The sequence below is a fragment of the Mustelus asterias genome, chromosome 19 (assembly GCF_964213995.1).
Source record: "Mustelus asterias chromosome 19, sMusAst1.hap1.1, whole genome shotgun sequence".
Taxonomy (NCBI): Eukaryota; Metazoa; Chordata; class Chondrichthyes; order Carcharhiniformes; family Triakidae; genus Mustelus; species Mustelus asterias.
Genome location: NC_135819.1, coordinates 25,672,675 through 25,695,146, shown reverse-complemented (window position 1 = coordinate 25,695,146; position 22,472 = coordinate 25,672,675). Strand labels below are relative to the sequence as shown.

Sequence of the window (22,472 nt, the reverse complement as noted above, 5' to 3'; positions counted from 1 at the left end):
CTGAGCACATTTTATCATAATTTGCAGTGACATTCCCCAGTGGTTTTTCTCCAGATATCAAAGTCTTCACTTTGTTTTCATGCTGACATTTATGTTTTCTGCCTACTGCACAGTTCCAGTGAAGGTAAGCTTAAGAAACAGCACCTCTTTCTCAAACAGGCTCAGCTCTAAAGAAGTCTGACCAAAGAGAGGAATTCCAAATACAGCTCAGTCAATCTGGGAAATCTTCACCCACAACCCAATTCCAGGGCAGTGGGATCAAATAGTCAGCCTTCAGAACTCAACATTGAGTTCCTCAATTTCAGTCCATGATCTTAGAGCTCATTTTGTTTTCGGTTTGATGGTTGGGCCTTTTCTTTTGACTCTCCTCATGACATTGTTGATGACATGGATTCACCTGAATCAGTCTTATCTGGATCCTCCGTAACACGATCTGCCGTGTATAGTTAGTGCTGGTCAATCAATTCCTCCAAAATAACTGAAGCAGCAACAACCACCTTATTTTCCCTGATCCCCACTCCAACTGTCCGATGCACTTGTTTTCAACAGCCTGCACTGAACACTGGGTAATCTGAGCTCAAATGGCTCTGTCTTCCATTTGGTTTCAACCAGTTTCAGTTTTTGTTTACCTCAAAACCTGAAATTGCAGTTTGCCTTTCAGTTAGTTTAACTGAAAAAATAGAAATTTTAAAAACCCCGGTCAGTGCACCCAACAGAACATTCAACAACTCATCTGCTCTCACACATACTCCCACTGGTCCTACAAATAGTATAGATGCATGATTATCCTGGATAGCTAGATAAAGGGAGAGAGGAATAGAAAAATATGTTTAATGTGGTGAGTTAAAGTAGAGGCTTGTGTGTAACATGAATACCAGCATGAAGTGGTAGGGTCAAATGATCTGGATTCATGCTGTTCTGTATATTCTACATACCTGTAGAGGATTAATCTCTTCAATGAACACAGTTCATAGGGAGAAAAGTAAACTGGTTGTTTACTTATATCAAAAGTGTCTGTGGTGTGATGAAAATATAAGTTGTGGAATAATCTGTGCTTGTTATAAGAGAGCATCTGATGTTTGGAGGATGAGTGTGTGCATTGTTTTCCTACTCAATGGTTTTTCTTTTAGGAAACGCAATGGGTTATGTTCGGATGATTCGATCTGGTGGACTACATTGCTGTAGTAATGCAATAAGGTATCAAATACAAAAGTATATATACAGTTCAAACCTGGTACAGCCAGCACCGAACTTACATTGACTCAATCCTGCTTCAGATTTGTTCCAGACTTGGAGGATATTGTGAACTTTGAGGAGCTTGTGAAAGAAGAAGGACTTTCAGAGGAAACTCAAACAGCTGCCAGGTAACGTCAGCAGTGATTGGCTACAGTTGAAATCGCACCTTAACCCTGGAGAGGTACTGTCAAAACAAGTAGCATCAGTATGATAGTTAATCAAAATTGCACATTTGCTTCCTTGTTTTCCAATCATCCCAGCTGGAATATTTTGATCAATTCAGGGCAAAAATTTGTAGAAGGATGTGAAAGCTCTAGCGAGTGAAAGGAAGAGATTTACTAGAATGGTTCCTGGGATGAGAGGTTACAGTTAGGTGGATAGACTAGAGAAGCTGGTGTCCAACCCTCTGAGAGCGGAGAAGGCTAAGAGGAGATTTGATAGAGGCATTTAAAATCCTGGAGGATTTCGATAGAGCAAATAGAGAATTTATTTTCAGTGATAAAGGGGTCACTAACCAGAGGACATCATTAAAGGTGATTTACAGGGGGTGACATGAAGAACATTTTTAGAACTGGAGAAAAAAGAACTCAGAACAGGAGGAACAGAGAGATCTTGGGGTCCATATCCACAGATCTCTAAAGGTTGCCACTCCAGTGGATAGAGCTGTGAAGAAGGCCTATAGTGTGTTAGCTTTTATTAACAGGGGGTTTGAGTTTAAGAGCCGTGGGGTTATGCTGCAACTGTACAGGACCTTGGTGAGACCACATTTGGAATATTGTGTGCAGTTCTGGTCACCTCACTATAAGAAGGATGTGGAAGCTCTGGAAAGAGTGCAAAGGAGATTTACCAGGATGCTGCCTGGTTTGGAGAGTAGGTCTTATGAGGAAAGGTTGAGGGAGCTAGGGCTGTTCTCTCTGGAGCGGAGGAGGCTGAGGGGAGACTTAATAGAGGTTTATAAAATGATGAAGGGGATAGATAGAGTGAATGTTCAAAGACTATTTCCTCGGGTGGATGGAGCTATTACAAGGGGGCATAACTATAGGGTTCATGGTGGGAGATACAGGAAGGATATCAGAGGTAGGTTCTTTATGCAGAGAGTGGTTGGGGTGTGGAATGGACTGCCTGCAGTGATAGTGGAGTCAGACACTTTAGGAACATTTAAGCGGTTATTGGATAGGCACATGGAGCACACCAGGATGATAGGGAGTGGGATAGCTTGATCTTGGTTTCAGATAAAGCTCGGCACAATATTGTGGGCCGAAGGGCCTGTTCTGTGCTGTACTGTTCTATGTTCTAGAACCACTTCCTTACCAGCTTTGTTTCTGAGTTTATATTAACCTCCAAGCTCCTTGCTCATGGAGCTGGTATATGTTGCTAACCATTTAATAATAGATTTTGGTGTTTGCAGTGAGATTTTATTTTAGCTTTCTGTTTTTTTTCAATGTTAGACAGTTGGATGCTGTTCTTACTGATCTCACGAGAAACTCTGCCGAAGGGACGGAATATTTCAAGATGCTTGTGGATGTCTTTTCTCCTGAATTCCGAAACTCTAAAAATATGCACCTGCGTAACTTCTACATCATTGTGCCACCGTTGGTAAATAGACCTGTCTGTTTTGCGTTACACATGCATTTTCTGATATAATTCATGTCCCTTATGTGAGGAGTCATGACTGAATAGATTTCAGGTGGAACAAGTTGAAAAAATAGAAACTCAGCTAGCAAGATCCAGCCCTGGCTTGCCAGGGCAGCTAAGAATAGTATTTGATTAAAAAAGGAGTTTATAATGTTGTGAAGATTAGTTGTAAGCTTAGGGATTGGGAATGCTGTGGAAATGGTTGAAGGATAAGCAAAAAATTAATGGGGGAAAAAATAAAATATATGAATAAACTAACCAGGAATATAAAAACAGATTGAGAGATTTTACAATATATCAAAGGGAGAGAGTAGCTTAAGGAAATATTGGTCCCATAGAGACCGAGAAAAATTATCATGGGAAATGAGGAGATGGCAGAAACAAAAATTTTCTATCTGTCTTTCATGGTAGAAATTATGTATCAGAAATAGAGGGTAACCAAGGGATTAATATAAATGAGAATTTGTTTTGTTCTTTCATGGGGCACGGACTGAGATGAGATATTTTCTTCAAAGGTTGTAAATCTCTGAAATTCTCTATCCCAGAAGGTTGTGGATCCGCCATCTTTGAATATATTTAAGGCTGGAACAGATATTTGATAGTTATAGAGTGCCATGGTAAAACCACAACTGGAGTATTGTGTACAGTTTTGTTCCCCTTGCTAAGGAAAGATGTATTTGCCGTGGAGGAAGAGCAGCAAATATTGACCAGACTAATCCCTGATGAGGTGTGATTGAGGAGACTGAAGTTGTTTAGCTCTGACGAAGGGTCATCCAGACTCGAAACGTTAGTTCTATTCTCACCCGATGTCGAGATGCCGGCGTTGGACTGGGGTAAACACAGTTAGAAGTCTCACAACACCAAGTTAAAGTCCAACAGGTTTATTTGGTAACACAAGCCACTAGCTTTCGGAGCGCTGCCCCTTCATCAGGTGAATGGGATTTCAGTTCACAAACAAACAAGAACAAAGAACAATACAGCACAGGAACAGGCCCTTCGGCCCTCCAAACCCGCGCCGCTCCCTGGTCCAAACTAGACCATTCTTTTGTATCCCTCCATTCCCACTCCGTTCATGTGGCTATCTAGATAAGTCTTAAACGTTCCCAGTGTGTCCGCCTCCACCACCTTGCCCGGCAGCGCATTCCAGGCCCCCACCACCCTCTGTGTAAAATACGTCTTTCTGATATCCATGTTAAACCTCCCCCACCTCACCTTGAACCTATGACCCCTCGTGAACGTCACCACCGACCTGGGAAAAAGCTTCCCACTGTTCACCCTATCTATGTCTTTCATAATTTTATACACCTCTATTAGGTCACCCCTCATCCTCTGTCTTTCCAGTGAGAACAACCCCAGTTTACCCAATCTCTCCTCATAACTAAGCCCTTCCATACCAGGCAACATCCTGGTAAACCTCCTCTGCACTGTCTCTAAAGCCTCCACGTCCTTCTGGTAGTGTGGTGACCAGAACTGGGCGCAGTATTCCAAATGCGGCCGAACCAACGTTCTATACAACTGCAACATCAGACTCCAACCTTTATACTCTATGCCCCGTCCTATAAAGGCAAGCATGCCATATGCCTTATTCACTACCTTCTCCACCTGTGACGTCACCTTCAAGGATCTGTGGACTTGCACACCCAGGTCCCTCTGCGTATCTACACCCTTTATGGTTCTACCATTTATCGTAAAGCTCCCCCTACATTAGTTCTACCAAAATGCATCACTTCGCATTTATCTGGATTGAACTCCATCTGCCATTTCTTTGCCCAAATTTCCAGCCTATCTATATCCTTCTGCAGCCTCTGACAATGTTCCTCACTATCTGCAAGGGCATATAAAGACACAAACTCAATTTACAAAATAATGGTTGGAATGCGAGTGTTTACAGGTAATCAAGTCTTATAGGCACAGACAATGTGAGTGGAGAGAGGGTTAAGCACAGGTTAAAGAGATGTGTATTGTCTCCAGCCAGGACAGTGAGTGAGATTTTGCAAGCCCAGGCAAGTCATGGGAGTTACAGATAGTGTGGCATGAACCCAAGATCCCGGTTGAGGCCGTCCTCATGTATGCGGAACTTGGCTATCAGTCTCTGCTTAGTGACTCTGCGTTGTTGTGTGTCATGAAGGCCGCCTTGGAGAACGCTTACCCGAAGATCAGAGGCCAAATGCTCGTGACCGCTGACGTGTTCCCCAACAGGGAGAGAACACTCTTGCCTGGTGATTGTCGAGCGGTGTTCATTCATCCGTTGTCGTAGCGTCTGCATGGTCTCCCCAATGTACCATGCTTCGGGACATCCTTTCCTGCAGCGTATCAGGTAGACAACGTTGGCCGAGTTGCAAGTGTATGTACCATGTACCTGGTGGATGGTGTTCTCATGTAAGATGATGTCAATGATCCGGCACGTCTTGCAGAGGTTGCTGTGGCAGGATTGTGTGGTGTTGTGGTCACTGTTCTCCTGAAGGCTGGGTAGAATGGTCTGTTTGAGGTTGTGCGGTTGTTTGAAGGCAAGAAGTGGGGGTGTGGGGATGGCCTTGGTGAGGTGTTCGTCTTGGCGAAATGTATCCTGGCTGGAGACGATACACATCTCTTTAACCTGTGCTTAACCCTCTCTCCACTCACATTGTCTGTACTTTTAAGACTTGATTTCCTGTAAAGACTCGCATTCCAACCATTATTTTGTAAATTGAGTTTGTGTCTTTACATGTCCTGTTTGTGAAGTGAAATCCCACTCACCTGATGAAGGGGCAGCGCTCCGAAAGCTAGTGGCTTGTGCTACCAAACAAACCTGTTGGACTTTAACCTGGTGTTGTGAGACTTCTTACTCTATTCTCTCCACAGATGCTGTCAGATCTGCTGGCATTTTCCAGCATTTTGTGTTTTGTTTGAGATTGAAACTGTATTCTGGAGAGTTTAGAAGAATGAGAAGTGATCCCATTGAAGCATTCAAAATTCTTACATGGCTTGACAGGGTAGATGTAGAAAGGATGTTCCCCCTGGTTGGTTGGTCTGCAACTACAGAACACAGTCTCAGAATTAGAAGCAGGCCATTTAGGACTGAGATGAAGAGGAATTTCTTCTTTGGAGCTCTCTACCTCCAGAGGGCTGTGGAGACTTAGTCATTGAGTCTGTTCGAGACAGACTGATTAGATTTCGAGATATTAAAGATATTGAGGGATACATGGATAGTGCAGGGAAATGGCTCTGAGATAGACCATCAACCATGGTTTAGTTGAATTGCAGAGCAGGCTTGAAGGGTCGAATGGCCTAGCTCTTTCCTATCTTCCTATGTAAGATCAGCCATGATCATAAATGATGGAGCAGTCTCAAGGGGCCATATTGTTTACCCCTTCTATTTCTCATGTTATAATTAGAAGAAGTTATGGAAGTTTATCTCTATTTGCAATTGTATATTCTGTCCTCAGTTCTACATAGTCGAAAGGCAGTCCAAAGATGTGTGGGTTAGGTTGATTGGCCATGCTAAATTGACCCTAGTGTTAGGGGGAGTAGCAGGGTAAAGCCGTGAGGTTATGGGAATAGGGCCTGGGTGGGATTGTGGTCAGTACCAACTCGGTGGGCTGAATGGCCTCCTCCTGTACTGTAGGGATTCTATGATTCTATGATAGTTTGATTTTATTTATAGTTAAATAATAAAAGGTGCAGCACTTTGGTAAGTGAAGTACTTAGTTGATGACCAGGAGTTTCTCTCGTACAAAGAAATGTGAAACTGCAGTATGATTACCACCATTGACAGTGTAATTACAGTGTGAAGCCAGTACACAATCAGTTATCATTCTAAATGCCAAGTTCAGAATTTATATTGGGGATGGCTGACATAACATCTGCAAACAAGATTTTTATAACTAAATTGCACGTATAAATGATATTGAACTCTTCATTTGGGCCATTTGTAGATTTATCTGTATAAAGTCCAAGCTAATTGTAGGCAATTAATTATTTATAGCAGTGCATTAATTTCTATTGTGCTTTTTTCACATGACTAATAGTTGTAGATGGTTCCTTTCAGACACTGAACTTCGTTGACCACTCGATAAGCTGTAAAGAGAAGTTGAATAAGAAGAATAAAGTTGGAGCTGCTTTTACCGATGATGGGTTTGCAATGGGTTAGTGGAACTACATTGCTGTAATTTTCCAGGGATTTTCTGTAATAACGTGGAAGTTTGTGTCAGTGGCTAACTAAAATGTTAACAAATGAAGAAGTCAGTGGCCAGGAGCTGAGGGTGAAACCTGCCAGCTGCTTATCTACATTCTAATGCTCTGCACACCATTGTCGATGAGAACTGAGCTGGTGGAAAATTAACTTCCCTTTGCCTCTTTAAATGTTGAAAATTTAAAGTTTTCCAAACTAAATGCCACCTTGACATGTATTTGAAACTGAATGCAGAGCACCACTGTTAACAGTGCAGCCAGCTTAATCCTCAAACTTACAGCGCACATTGAATGGAGCTTGCCTTGGAGCAAGATCCTTCAATACAATAAAAATCCAGCTAAGTAAAGTGGTAAAAATAATGAACACTTGTGCAGTGTTGAAGGAAGGAAACAGTGAGCCTCATTTTGCATCACATGAAGTGAAACCGACACAGTGGCTCTGACTGCCTTTATCCCTTCCAGTCAGTGAAAGAATCATGTCGAGTTTGTCTGAAACTAGGTATTGGTCAATGCTTGTTTTTCAGAATGGAGGAATGTATATAGATGTTCGTCAGAGGTCAGTCAGTATTAGGATGATACTTTATCTGATCTATAATAATGATCTAGACTTGGGTACGCAGGGCACAAATTCAAAGTTGGTAGGTGACGAAGTATTGGAAGTTGTGACATGATAAGCATAGTGATGGACTTCAAGAAGCCGAAGGCTGTTGGAGTGGATGGACAGGTGGAAGATGGTAGTGCAGAAAGAGACAATATCAAATGAAGGACATAATTCTATGTGTATGTGCAGAAATTGCTAAAGGTGGCAGGGCAGCTGTGAAAGTGGTGAAAATTAGATCCCGGCGTTTATCCCGGCCATCACCTGGTAAAGGAGCAGGGCTCCGAAAGCTTGTGCTACCAAATAAACCTGTTGGACTTTAACCTGGTGTTGTGAGACTTCTTACAAGATCCTGAGGAGTCTTGACAGGGTGAATGTGGAGAGGATATTCCTCTTGTGGACGAATCTGGAACTAGGGGTCTTTGTTTAAAAACAAAGAGTCACCAATTTAAAACTGAGATGTGAATATTTTTTCTGAGTATGGAGAGTCTTTGGAACCCTATTACTGAAAAGTCGGTAGAAGCAGAGTCTTTGAATATTAAAGCAGAGGTGGATATATTCTTAGTTTAGTTTATTTAGTTTAGTTTATTTATTTGTCACAAGTAGGCTTGCATTAACACTGCAATGAAGTCACTGTGGAAAATCTCCTGGTCGCCACACTCCGGCATCTGTTCAGCTACACTGAGGGAGAATTTAGCATGGCCAATGCACCTAACCAGTACGTCTTTTGGACTGTGGGAGGAAACCGGAGCACCCGGAGGAAACCCATGCAGACACGGGGAGAACGTGCAGACTCCGCACAGACAGTGACCCAAGCCGGGAATCGATCCCAGATCCCTGGCGCTGTGATTCCTGGCTTGGGTCATTGCCTGTGCAGTCTTCAGGTTCTCCCCATGTCTGTGTGGGTTTCCTCCAGGTGCTCCGGTTGGTAACCAAGGGGGTGATTGGTTATTGAGGGTAAGTGGGATGCAGATTTGAAGTTGCTATCAGATCAGCCATGATCGTATTAAATGGCAGAGCAAGCTCGAGGGGCTGAATGGCCTTCTCTTGCTCCTTGGCATGTTGGTATGTTATGTTGAATCTGTGTAAAACACTGGTTCAATCTTGACTGAAGTATTGTGTCCATTTCCGGATGCTACACTTAAGAGAGAATGTGAAGACATTAGAGAGGGTGCAAACAGATTAATGAGAATGGTTTCAGTGATGAGAGACTTCAGTTACGTGAATGAATTGGAGAAGCTGAGGTAGTTCTACGTGGAGAAGAGAAAGTTGCTGGAGATTTGATAGCAATATTGAAACCATGAGAGGCCCCGAGAGGATAGGGAGAAACTGTTGCCTTTGACAAGAAGGGTTGTGAACTAAAGGACGCTGATTTAAGGTATTTGGCAGAAGAAGCAATGATGACATGAGGAAAATCTTATTCAGGATCTGGAGTGCACAACCTGAATGTGATAGAGACACGTTACAGTCAAGACTTTCAAAGTGGAGTTGGGCTGTGAATTCCAGGTTATTACCACTCACTGCCTGGAAAAATTCTTCCTCACATTTCCCCTGCATCTCTTCCCAAAGTCTTCAATATATGTACCCTAGTCCTTGCATTTTCAACTATTTGGAGCAGTTTTCCTCATCTTTCTTATCCAAAACTTTCGTAAATTTGTACACCTCTATTAAATTTCCCTTCGGTCTCCTTTGCTCCAAGAAGAATGATGCCACCTTTTCCAACCTATTCTTGTAGATGAAATCCTTCATCTCTGGTAAATTTCTTCTGTTCTCTTTCAAGGAGCCTCACATCTTTCCTAAAGTGTGCCGATCAGAACTAGATGCAATATTCCAACCAGAGCTTTATAAAGATTCAGCATAACTTCCCTGGTTTTGTACTCAGTAACTCGTATTTATAAACCCACAATGCCATTTGCTTTGCTAACCACTCTCAAGGTGTACTGCTGCCTACAAAGATGGATGCATGTGCATTCCAGGTTCCTCTGTCCCGAGACACTGTTTACAACTGTGCCTTGGAGTCTATATTGCTTCTCCCCACTCCTGCCAAAATACATCACCTCACATTTCTCTGCTCCATTTGCCATATCTCTGCCCATTCTGCCAACCTGTCAGTCAATTTGTTTCATCCTTACTGTTTGCCACTCCTCGAAGTTTGGCATCTTTGGCAAACTTTGTATTTCAAAATCCAAGTAATACATTAAAAAAAAATCATGGACCCTTGTGGAAAACCATTGTCTACTGTCCTGAAAAATAACCATTTACAATGATTCTACTTTCTGTCTTTCAGCTAATTTATCTACTTGGAACTGGCCATCCTGCTCCAGGAGACTCCGTTTTGTTAACCAGCTGTTTGTGTGGCACCTTGTCACAGGCATTCTTAAAATCCATACAAAACCTCCATTGCATTCCCTTCATCAATCTTCTGTGTTATTTCATCAAAGCTAATTATTCAAGCGTGATCTTCCTTTTACAAATCCATCCTGGCTCTCAATTAACTCAAACCTCTCCAAGTAGTGCCGGCTGATTTTCCGCCCCCCCCCGTTTATTGTTTCCAAAACTTTAACCATTATTGATGGTTAAACTAAACTAACTGACCTGTGATTGCTAGAAATGCCCTTCTTGAATCAGAGTTTCACATTTCCCACTCTCCAATCCTCTGACACCTTCCCCATATTTAAGGAAGTTTGGAAAATTGTCAAGCCTTTCTGTCTCCACTCCCACACCTTTAGCAATGTCACTGGGCCATTGGGCCAGATGACCTATCTACCCCATGTAAAGCCAGCCTTTCCAGCACCACCTTCCCCTTAATTTTAACCCAATCTATTGTTTCTACAATCTCCCCTTCTGCTGATAATTTGTCATACGCCTTCTACTTATTCTCTTGTGTTTCTAAGCATGTTTCAGCTTCTTATTCCCTAATAGGGCTCACTTCACTTCATGATACCTCCATGTTGGTAGAAGATTTATGCGTTTGCTTTTATATTGACCACCATTCTCTCTTTACCAGTCTTATTTTCTTATTCACCTTCCTTTAACTGATTGTATTTGACCAAATTCTCACGTGAACAATTCACCTATCATACATCATGCACCTTTTTTTGATGGCATAAAATTCTCTATCTCCTTCAGCATCAAAAGAGCGCTGGTTTTTGTTCCCCTACGTTTTGCCACTGTTGGAATGTACCTAGCTTGTACCTGAAGCATCTGTTTCTGAAAGATCGCCCATTGTTCTGTTACAGATCTTCCTGTCAGTCTGTGCTCCCAGTTTGTGTGTGTTACTGATGGTTCCTCCGTGATTGCAGGTGTTGCCTACATTCTGAAGCTGTTGGATCAGTATCAGGAATTTGACTCGTTACACTGGTTTCAGTCAGTGAGAGAAAAATATATGAAAGAGAAGAATGCGGTTGTCAAGCAACAAAATGTGCAGTCGACTAATCAAGATGAAAAGCTCATGCAAACAATGAATCTAACCCAGAAAAGGTTGGACATCTATTTACAGGTACACCTACTCCTTTCTGATTTTTGTCCTGCCACCTCACTCTTCACAGACAGCAGCACAGGTGAAAATGCAAGTCCAGCTTGATCTGACCATGTAATTAAAAGTGTGTGTGTTTAATTAAAATACTGGGTGGCAATTAAGCTGTACGGCTGAAATGTTACGAGCAAAAACAAAAGCAGAATGTTTTGGTGAATGAAATCTGCCCACATGCTCCCAGTTAGAATTAATCAAAAAGGGAACATGAAAAGATAAAGTGAGATGAATTGTCACCAAAGCATTTTTAGAAAGCTATTAATCGGAATTTATTATAGCTGCTCATCCTCAGGGCAAAGCAACATGGATTAATGTAAGTGTAATGTCTTTCTGACATTGTATGGTTCTGAGTGAATAATCAGTCTGCTTGTTGAGGGTGGCATTTTGCTCTTTAAATATTGCCATGGAGCATTTTGCCTGCAACTGGGCAAGCAGATAGGGCTTTGGTTTAATGTCTCAGCCACAATTTGGCACTTGTGCCCATTCAGCACAGTCTAGGTAGTGTTCTGAAATGCCAGCCCGGATTTTGTGGTTTGCAATTCTGGTCAGACAGGAGCTCTTGATTTCCTGACTCCTGTAAAAGTGTGACCACCTAAACCAGTAGCAGAACAGGCAAGACAACTAAAACTGGTTCATGGATTAATTAAAAACTGACGTAAATGCAGTTCGAGGAATCTGGAATTAGAACTTGTCTATCTATTACATTCCACCAGCTGTTTGTTGAATGAGGGTATCCTTTTATTTGCATCTTCCAAACATTTCCTGAAGATACAGATTCCAAAAAATCTTACTATTTGTGATTGTTAAGGCAGGAGACCATTTAAATTTTTGTTATGTGAGTTAGGAAAGTATGACTGCTTTATGGGGGAGAGATTGACTATGGAAACCTCTTTCTGAATACATCTTGCTATTGTGTAATATTGGAGCAGTGTGACCAGTTAATAGGGCTGGAGAACGTTTTGCTGGTTTGTGTGACATTGTATACTGCATCTTTCCATTCAGGAGTTTGAGCTGCTGTATTTCTCACTGAGTAGTGCTAGGATTTTCTTCCGAGGAGATCAGTCTGCAGCTGAAGAAAGTCAGGAGAGAAAAGAGAGGGATGGTAAGTATTGAGTGGATGTGTGGATACTGACCCATTAGAAACCAGATATACATTGCGTTGTTATGTACTGGCTGCATCCTCCAGCAACGCAGTGTAATACTCTCCGCCAGACTTTATCAGAAATCATGTCTTTGCGAGAACATAATTTCAGCGAAACTGGAACCCTAGCATTGCGGTTAAAAAAATGCCTGGATCTTCAATGATAACAGTCAAATATGGGGGGATAGGCGGTGTTGGGGGGGGGTGGGGGGGGGTGGGGTGAAGGACAGGGATGAGGTGTGGGGGTGAGAAGGGCAGCGAGGTGATGTTGGGGGTGGGGGAAGGGGAGAGGGGTAATGAGGAGGTTTGGGGGGGTGGGGGCAGCATTGGGGAGATGGGGGTTTGTTGAGAGCAGTGTAAGGTGGGTGTTTTGGGGAAGGGTGGATGGTGTCAGGGTATTTGGGGACTGGGGTGTGTGGGGGTGTCCACGGGTGGGAACTGAAGCATGTCGGGGGGGTGGGGGATGAACATTGTTGGCAATGCGGGGTGGGGGGGAGAAGATAGTGAGCAGTGACTGGGTTGGGGAGAGAGTCTAGCTGAAAACAATGAAGCTGAAGTGTGTGCCCTCAGTTCATGAGAAAGGGCTGGGATTTTATTATAGCTACCTTCAATCACCAGAGCCTCCTGACTCACCTCACTGCCGTAGCATTAGGAAGCACACAGCGTTGAACTGGCTCGCTGTGTGCTCGCTCTCTGCTGCTGACTAGAAGATCCGGGCCATTATTACCAACCTTCCAGAGAACAGGAATTTGTTGTCTTATTTTTGACATTCACTTCAGTGAAAGTCACACCTAGCATGGTCACTGTTGTATAATCCCAACTCGTGATCTGGCTGAGAAGAGCTGATTTGACTTGGATATGGGAACAATCTGAACTGGTTGGTCTGTACCTTTGCCAGTGGTGTACAGAGTAAATATTAGTTAAGTACAGCTGTACTGAGAGGTGACATTAAAACATTGCTTCTTGACTTCACATATGATTTGTAACTTTAAAAGCTGTTAGTAAGACCAGGAGAAAATTAATTGTATTCAAAGATATATATATATATTGCGGAGTCTGCACGTTCTCCCCATGTCTGCGTGGGTTTCCTCCGTGTGCTCTGGTTTCCCCCCACAGTCCAAAGATGTGCAGGTTGGGTGGATTGGCCATGCTAAATTGCCCCTTAGTATCAGGGGGACTAGCTAGGGTAAATACATGGGGTTACGGGATAGGGCCTGGGTGGGATTGTGGTCAGTGAAGACTCATAGAGTCATAGAGGTTTACAGCATGGAAACAGGCCCTTCGGCCCAACTTGTCCATGCCGCCCTTTTTTTTGAAACCCCTAAGCAAATCCCAATTGCCCGCATTTGGCCCATATCCTTCTATACCCATCGTACCCAGGTAACTATCTAAATGCTTTTTAAAAGACAAAATTGTACCCGCCTCTATTACTACCTCTGGCAGCTTGTTCCAGACACTCACCACCCTCTGTGTGAAAAAATTGCCCCTCTGGATACTTTTGTATCTCTCCCCTCTCGCCTTAAACCTATGCCCTCTAGTTTTAGACTCCCCTACCTTTGGGAAAAGATATTGACTATCTAGCTGATCTGTGCCCCTCATTATTTTATAGACCTCTGTAAGATCACCCCTCAGCCTCCTACGCTCCAGAGAAAAAAGTCCCAGTCTATCCAGCCTCTCCTTATAACTCAATCCATCAAGTCCTGGTAGCATCCTATTAAATCTTTTCTGCACTCTTTCTAGTTTAATAATATCCTTTCTATATTAGAGTGACCAGAACTGCACATAGTATTCCAAGTGTGGCCTTACCAATGTCTTGTACAACTTCAACAAGACATTCCAACTCCTGTATTCAATGTTCTGACCGATGAAACCAAGCATGCCGAATGCCTTCTTCACCACTCTGTCCACCTGTGACTCCACTTTCAAGGAGCTATGAACATGTACCCCGAGATCTCTTTGTTCTGTAACTCTCCCCAATGCCCTACCATTAACTGAGTAAGTCCTGCCCTGGTTCAATCTACCAAAATGCATCACCTCGCATTTGTCTAAATTAAACTCCATCTGCCATTCGTCAGCCCACTGGCCCAATTGATCAAGATCCCGTTGCAATTGGAGATAATTTTCTTCACTGTCCACTATGCCACCAATCTTAGTGTCATCTGCAAACTTACGAACCATGCCTCCTATATTCTCATCCAAATCATTAATATAAATGACAAATAACAGTGGACCCAGCACTGATCCCTGAGGCACACCACTGGTCACAGGCCTCCAGTTTGAAAAACAACCCTCTACAACCACCCTCTGGCTTCTGTCAAGAACTGTGTTACTGTGTTTACCCCAGTCCAACACCGGCATCTCCACATTCTGTCAAGAAGCCAATTTTGTATCCATTTAGCTACCTCTCGCTGGATCCCATGAGATTTAACCTTATGCAACAACCTACCATGTGGTACCTTGTCAAAGGCCTTGCTAAAGTCCATGTGGACAACATCAACTGTACTGCCCTCATCTACCTTCTTGGTTACCCCTTCAAAAAGCTCAATCAAATTTGTGATGGGCTCGATGGGCCGAATGACCTCCTGCACTACGATTCTATGATCTATGATATATTTTAGGACAGACTGTTTAAGCAATGGTTGACAGTGACCCTCAAGTTCAAATGTCACCGAAGTATTCTGTATCAGCAAGCTGTGTGGATCAGTCAGTGAAACATACTCAAATGAACTTTTGTCTTTAGAATTGGTTGGTTTCAGATGGATGGGGCTGAAGTGTTGACGTTCTCTGCTGTAGTCCTGCCTTGTTTCTTTATTGCTATAGTTTTTTTTGTTCACTGCCAGGTGGGTGGTTTCGGCAATGGGAAGCTGGGGCTTTGAAGGGACAAAATGTACTTTTTGAAACTTGCAGCTTGATGGTGGAAGCTGATGCTGAGTTGATGCTGTTAACTGCTTTCGGTCCTCGGGTAATGGCAATCTCCCCTTTAAATTGGCTGTCACCAGTTCTTTTCTCAAAGAATTATAGGAAGAATGTGGAAGCTTTGGAGAGGGTGTCATAAAGTCATAGAGGTTTACAGCATGGAAACAGGCCCTTCGGCCCAACTTGTCCATGTCGCCCTGTTTTTTCAACCCCTAAGCTAGTCCCAATTACTCACATTTGGCCCATATCCCTCTATATCCATCTTACCCATGTAACTCTCTCAACACTTTTTAAAAGACAAAATTGTATCCGCCTCTACTACTACCTCTGGCAGCTTATTCCAGACACCACCCTCTGTGTGCAAAAATTGCCCCTCTGGACCCTTTTGTATCTCTCCCCCCTCACCTTAAACCTATGCCCTCTAGTTTTAGACTCCCCATGGAAAAGGTATTGACTATCTAGCTGATCTATGACCTTCATTATTTTATAGACCTCTATAAGATCACCCCACAGTCTTCTACGCTCCAGAGAAAAAAGTCCCAGTCTATCCAGCCTCCTCTTGGTGCAGAAGGGGTTTACCAGGGTGCTGCTTGGATTAGAGGGTGTGAGCTATAAGGAGAGGCTGTACAAACGAGGGTTGTTTTCTCTGGAGCAGCGGAGGTTGAGGGGAGACCTGATAGAAATCTATAAAATAATGAGAGGCATAGATTAGGTTGACAGTCAGAATCTTTTTCCCAGAGTTGAAATGTCTGATACTAGGGGGCATGCACATAAGATGTTTTTAACAGAGGGTGGTAGGTGTCTGGAACGCACTGCCAGGGGTGGTGGTGGAGGCAGATACGATAGAGGTGTTGAAGGGCCTTTAGATAAGCACATGAATATGCAAGGAATAGAGGGATATGGAGCAAGGGCAGGCAGAAGGGTTTAGTTTGATTTTGCGCCATGTTCGGCACAACCAACATCGTGGGCTGAAGGGCCTGTTCTTGTGCTGTACTGTTCTATGTTCTATAAGCAACTCTTGACTCCATCTCTCCTGGAACTTTATATTTGAATTCCTCTATTTAATATCTGCCCCTGCTCAGTACCGAAACTGCTCTTAAACTCTCAAGTGACATCGAAAGTGATTTTGATCGAGGTAAAAACTTCCCCTCAACCCGTCTGCAGCCTTTGACACAATCCTCCATCAATACCTCTCCACTCATGTCCAATAGGATGGGACCACACTTGTCAAGATGAGCCCCTGACCATGTATTTCCTTATTGTGATGATCATCTATTTTCATTGATGTAACATCACCTGATTTTGCCCTATCGCATCCTATCTTCCAAAATCTCCTGTACACGTTTTGCTCAGATTCTGGCCAGCCTCTCATCATCCACTTTCCGTAAACCTGTGATTCTCCAGAATAACTCCAAGTTGCAACGGAAATGCCAAACATTCAGATCTGTACAGAATGGATCAAAGGAAAGGAAATTTCAGTCACAAGGTATTATTTAAAAAGTTGGCATTCTACAAAAATGATGTGGTGGCATAGGCTCTAAACACTGGAATCTCCTCTCTTAGACTCTTTTTCCTCCATAAAAGTAAAACTTAACTCTTGACCAAGATTTTGGTCATTGCCACTTGTGGCCCAGTGTCAATTTTTGTTCTGAAAATTTGCTGCAAAGCATCTTGAGATTTTTAGTATGTTACCAGTGCCTTATCAATGCAAGCTGTTATTCCCCACTTTTCTAGTCTCTTCTACTCAGCTGAGGTTACAATTATTGCGAACACCTGAAGGGAGCAAACTGGGACGTTGTAAAGAAGGGTGGGAACACCTTCTCAATGTTTGTATAGTTTGAGGTGAAAGTAATTTTAATGTCTCTCAGTCAGAATATTACATTGGAAAGATTGTGTTTTTTGATCCTGTAACATTTCTTTCTCTAGATGAAGTGGCCAAATCGAACAATGATGATTCATGAAACAATCTATCATTGGACTCAAACATGGAAATATGTCATGGTGCCATTTACAAAGAAACTGGATAGTGTATTTCTCTTTTCGCACACTCTGTGTTTACTCTATGGTTTTTGTAGCTAATTTATATTTTCATGTGGCTTGTTTGAAACTATGTTATTGTGCATTTTGCAGTGTTGGACTTTCCGTCACAGAACGTGAATCTGCCCACTCGTGTCCTGGCTAGTTTCTCCAGTATGAAGAGCTCTAACTATAGTGGAGAGCGGCCAGCAGTACCCACATTACCTTTAGAAATCCCAGCACTTGTTACAGAGCCTTCTCCATTTTGGTTTTCCTTTTGACAATCTAATTTATTTGGCTTAATTCAAGCTTTGTCTTACACAACAGAAAACCAGGGTCCAAATATTACTGAATGGAATTGTGGCCATGTATTGAAACTACATATATCAAAGTTCTAATTTGCATTAGGCAGTGTGCTTTGCATAACATGAAGCAAATGCTGCGAATTATAATGTGGTTTTGGGTGCAGTAAGTAGAACAATTATAATTATTGCAATTAATCCAGATGGGGAGCGACAGGATGATTAATAAAGCTTTTAGGTTCATATATTAATTTCTGAGGTTATATTTGTGCAGCACTGCCCCAGTGTCTCAGTCTAAACTCCACAAGCACTGAATTATTTTGCATCAAGCTGTTGTTCTCATGATGTAACATCCTTCAATACAGAAGTAAATGTTCCTGTAAATTGACCTAATTCTACAAAACAATATAATATTATATAAAATTTCATATTTTAGAAATATCTAAAATTTGTTCAACGGAATTCTCATTTGAATAAATCATTGCACATTTTAAGAACCAAAATGTTCGATAAAGTTTCTTGAAGTTGTACTTGGTATCTGACAGAACCTGCTGTTTGTCAATTTTTAATTGCAAGCTATCCGGTGTAAAATATAACTTTGTGATTTTTGCCAGTTTATAAGCAGTAAGTTTGTAATCCTCAGGAACATTGGACCAACAAAACAGTTTGTTCATTTGCTTATTTCAAAATAATTAAAGAGCATTAAAATGTGAAACTAATTTCACTAATCTTTCAGCATTTACAACTTCTGTTCTGTGACCCATCACTCAATATTAAACATGTTACTATAAGAGCAGATAACATTTTTATGGCTGTTCTAGAGCAATCGAGGAGACTGAAAGTTAGGAGAATAAGAAGTGATCTAATTGAAATGTGTAAAAGCTTTCCCTGCCGGGGAGTCCAGAAGTTGGGATCAGCCAAGATTGAGATGATGAGAAATCTCTTCACTCAAAGATTGTGGACCTTTAGAATTCTCTACTCTAGAAAGGTTCAGTCATTGAGTTTATTCAAAACGTTGGAAAAAACTGAAGGCTCTGCTTCTGACCTGAATCTGTTGCTTTTGCACTTGTTGAAAAGATCTGAAAAAAACCAAGATTTCCAACATTCCGGTTTGGCTTCAAACTCCTGGATTCATCATCAACAAGACACTTCTGCTCTGGACTTTACCAATACCCAATGCCTGTCTCTGTCTTCCTGACCTTTCATTTAGTGACATTTAAGGTACCTTGAGTCAGTATACTGCCTTTCCTTCGTCACTGCAATGACTGGGAGACTTCAGTCTCCTGTTGAGTGTCCAGCTCCTGAATTTTCTGGACTTTCCTGGCAACAGGTTACATGTACACCTTACATCTGAGACAGTGCAAAAGAAGACCAACTGAAGGAACATCTTTCCTTAGAAAGACAGTGCCACCTGCTAGTAAGCACAGAAATAGAGTAGTGCAGATGAATGTGTGGCTTAAGCGTTGGTGCAGGAGGAAGGGTTTTAGATTTCTGGATCACTGGGACCGTTTCTGGGGAAAGTGGGACCTGTACAAGTGGGATAGTCCCGCTCTGGTTCAGATGTAGACCAACGTCAATGTGGGATATTGTGCTGGTGCTGTTGGGATGACTTTAAACTAATTTGGCAAGGGGAGGGGACAAAGGCTGTTAGGAAAATAGGGGCACTACATTATACAGTAAAACAACCAAGTCAGAGGGAGTAGAGATGTATTAAGTTTCGAGGAAGCAAGGCTTGATACCCTGTAGTTTAATGCCAGGATTATTACAGGTAAAACGGACGAGTTAAGGGTGATGATTGACATGTGGAATTGTGATATAGCAGCCATCGCAGTTATGTGATTGAGGAAGGGGCAGGATTGGCAACTCAACATTCTAGGATATAGAATCTTCAGGAAGGGGTTAAAAGAGGAGGAGGCATTGCAATATTAGTTAAGGAGTCAGATACTGCAGTAAGGAGAGATGCCATTTGGAGGAGGCATCGAATGAAGCTTTGTGGGTGGAGCTTAGGAATAAAAAAGGGACAGCTATATTGCTCGGTGTTTATTATAGATCCCCAGATAGTGCACAATTTGCAGAAATGTGTAAAAACACAAATCACTTTTACCCGAAAAACTTTTCCAACATTCACTGGGACAGACATAGTGTTAAGGGCTTAAATGGAGTGGATTTATTGCAATGTGTATGAGAATTTTTTTAGGTCGATTTGTAGAGTCCACCAAGGGAAGGAGCTGTGCTGGACCTAATTCTGGGGAATGAAGCAGGACAGGTGATGGGGAGCATTTTAGTGATAGTGATCACAACATGGTACAATTTAAGCTTGTTATGGACAAAGAAGGAGACAAGTTGCCAAAAAAAAGTTTTGAATTGAGGGAGAGCAGATTTTAGTAAAATAAGGCAGGATCTGGCAGACTGGGAACTACTTGTAGGGAAACCTACAGAAGAGCAGTGGGGGATGTTCAAAATGGAAATTGGGAGGGTACAAGCACAGCATTTTCCCTCTAAGGTGATAGGAAGGAGGAACAAGCCCAGAAAATGCTTGAGGCAACAGGTGAAACCAAGGAGGGATTCTGCACTGACCTTGAGTAATCCTTACTTTATTGCCTGCCAGGACACAGACTAACAAAGAACAGTACAATACAGCACAGGAAACAGGCCCTTCGGCCCTCCATGCCTGTGCCGCTCCTTGGTCGAACTAGACCAATCGTTTGTATCCCTCCATTCTCAGGCTGCTCATGTGACTATCCAGGTAAGTCTTAAACGATGCCAGCGTGTCTGCCTCCACCACCCTACTTGGCAGCGCATTCCAGGCCCCCACCACTCTGTGTAAAAAAACCTCTAGACCATGGTTATAAGGAGAAGTGTTTTTGAAGTATTTTTAAGTAGTCTGTGACTTGTTTTAACAAGCTTTCAGTTTGTGAATCTCCTTCAAACCTGGGATGGTGGGAGGGGATGTGTGCAACCTCACACATAAGAGATCGAAAAAGGAGTTTTTACAATTATGGATGACAACACCAGAAGAATCAGAGACATATTAGTTGAAATGATTTCCAAAGTTCAGAGGGGGTTTTCCTCCTGGTGAAGTTGAATCCCTGGCTGGGAATAGGACGGTAGCACAGAAGTCCTTAAAACTAATGACAAAGCACCACAATGGGATCTCTGCTTCGATTGCTTAGCCAGCTAGGAGCAGAGATCTTTATAATCAAACAGGCTTTGAAGAACTTAGAAATAGTGGCTGGCTTTTTGGTCAGATAGATGGCCTGCTGGAGTTCTACCTGGTTGGTGTTAAATCAGCAGCTCTCAAATGAATATAGAAATTTCAAAATGGTCATGAGTCATGTGACCACCTTTCTCCACAATTTTGAATGGTTTACCATCTGGGACTAGTTTTGGTTTCAGGACTGATAATGTCCTGGCATTAGCTTTGGAAAGTGATTCCTGGATGATGGTGACATTGCTTGATGGAAGTGATGTCCATTGTCCTCTCAATGCCCCTTTTGACAGTCCAGGTGTGAAAGCCACACGGGCACTCCGCAGACATTACTTGTTTGGCATCTTGTTGGGTTCAGCAGGAAGTTCATTTTAAAAACATAAAAAGAATAACGTCTGATGTACAGTTTTGTTTTCTTTCATGTCTGAGTGACATGTTTTAAAGTCTAGGAATTGAGCAGGTGAAAAAACAAGTAATTTAGCTACAGATTTCAGTGGCATATTCTTTGTAGAGTTTAATGGTAAAACTTTATAGGTTGTGTCCACTGAAGTTCAACAACTAAAATCAGCGCAATTGTTGTAAAGATCAGGAAAAGAAATCCACCAGATAAAACAGCTGGGAAATATCAGGAGCGGAAGAAGGCCATAGAATCGTAGAAACCCCACAGTGCAGAAAGAGGCCATTCGGCCCATTGAGTCTGAACCAACAATCCCACCCAGGCCCTATCCCTGTAACCCCACATATTTACCCTGCTAATCCCTCTAACCTACATATGCCGGGATACTAAGGGGCAATTTATCATGGTCAATGCACCTAATCAACACACCTTTGGACTGTGGGAAGCACCTGGAGGAAACCCATACAGACACGGGGAGAATGTGCAAACTCCACACAGTCACTCAAGCCGGGAATTGAACCCGGGCCCTGGAGCTGTGAGGCATCAGTGCTAACCACTGTGCCACCGTGCATAGGAAAGTGTATTTCACCAGCAATCCATGTCAAAACACTTCCTTTCATTTATCTTTTGTTTCCACAATGTAATGATGTAAAAAAAGTACATATTCATTTAAATGGTTATTACCTTGTCTAAAAAGAGTATGAATAAGAGCCATTCCCCCCCACAGATGAGTTAACTCAATAACTAATATGGAATCATGGTTCAGCAATTTGGGATAGCAGCTATTTTGTCTTTCTGAATTGTATTCCCAAGGGTGTAAATAGTGACTTGATGTGGCAGTATGACAGATGATAGCAACAGATAGCTCTTAGCTGAAACAGCCATGAACCACGAGAGCAGGGATCAGAGGAATCATCCAGAAAATCAGCCCTGGTCTGCTGAGAAGAAACCAAGCAAGTTTTCAGTGCCGACACCTGCAGTCTCTTGCGAAAGAAAGGAGCCTTTGCTCTCTCTCAGCATCTGCTCTACCCATCGAGCCCACCACAAAGGAAAACTTGGATTCTTCAGCTTCACAAGCCAATCCAACTACCAAACCGTACCTCACCTTTAAACCTCTCCAGGGGGAAGGAATTCAAATCAAAAGGTTCACAATATCTCACAAAGTCTGGTTTGAAACAACTTTAAATATTTTTTCCTTTACTTGCGTTTTCATCTTTATTAACTAAAATACACATACAAAGTAACTTTCAACATTAGTTTTGTACTAACTTTTATCTTGCTTAAGAATAAAGCTTGACTGCTGCTATTTTTAAGTTGAATC

At 42.4% G+C, this 22,472-nt stretch overlaps 1 protein-coding gene across 1 annotated transcript in view; it reads left to right on the top strand.

Annotated features, from left to right (window-relative positions):
- The window catches only part of washc4 (WASH complex subunit 4), a 159,910-nt gene extending 141,635 nt beyond the window's left edge, over window positions 1-18,275 (top strand). The window contains exons 27-33 of the mRNA XM_078235144.1: window positions 1,131-1,197; window positions 1,278-1,364; window positions 2,685-2,832; window positions 6,899-6,995; window positions 10,942-11,138; window positions 12,174-12,273; window positions 17,155-18,275. Coding sequence (XP_078091270.1) covers window positions 1,131-1,197; window positions 1,278-1,364; window positions 2,685-2,832; window positions 6,899-6,995; window positions 10,942-11,138; window positions 12,174-12,273; window positions 17,155-17,189 — 731 coding nt within the window. The 3' untranslated portion in view covers window positions 17,190-18,275. The remainder of the gene's footprint in view (window positions 1-1,130; window positions 1,198-1,277; window positions 1,365-2,684; window positions 2,833-6,898; window positions 6,996-10,941; window positions 11,139-12,173; window positions 12,274-17,154) is intronic.
- The last annotated feature ends 4,197 nt before the right edge of the window (window positions 18,276-22,472 follow it).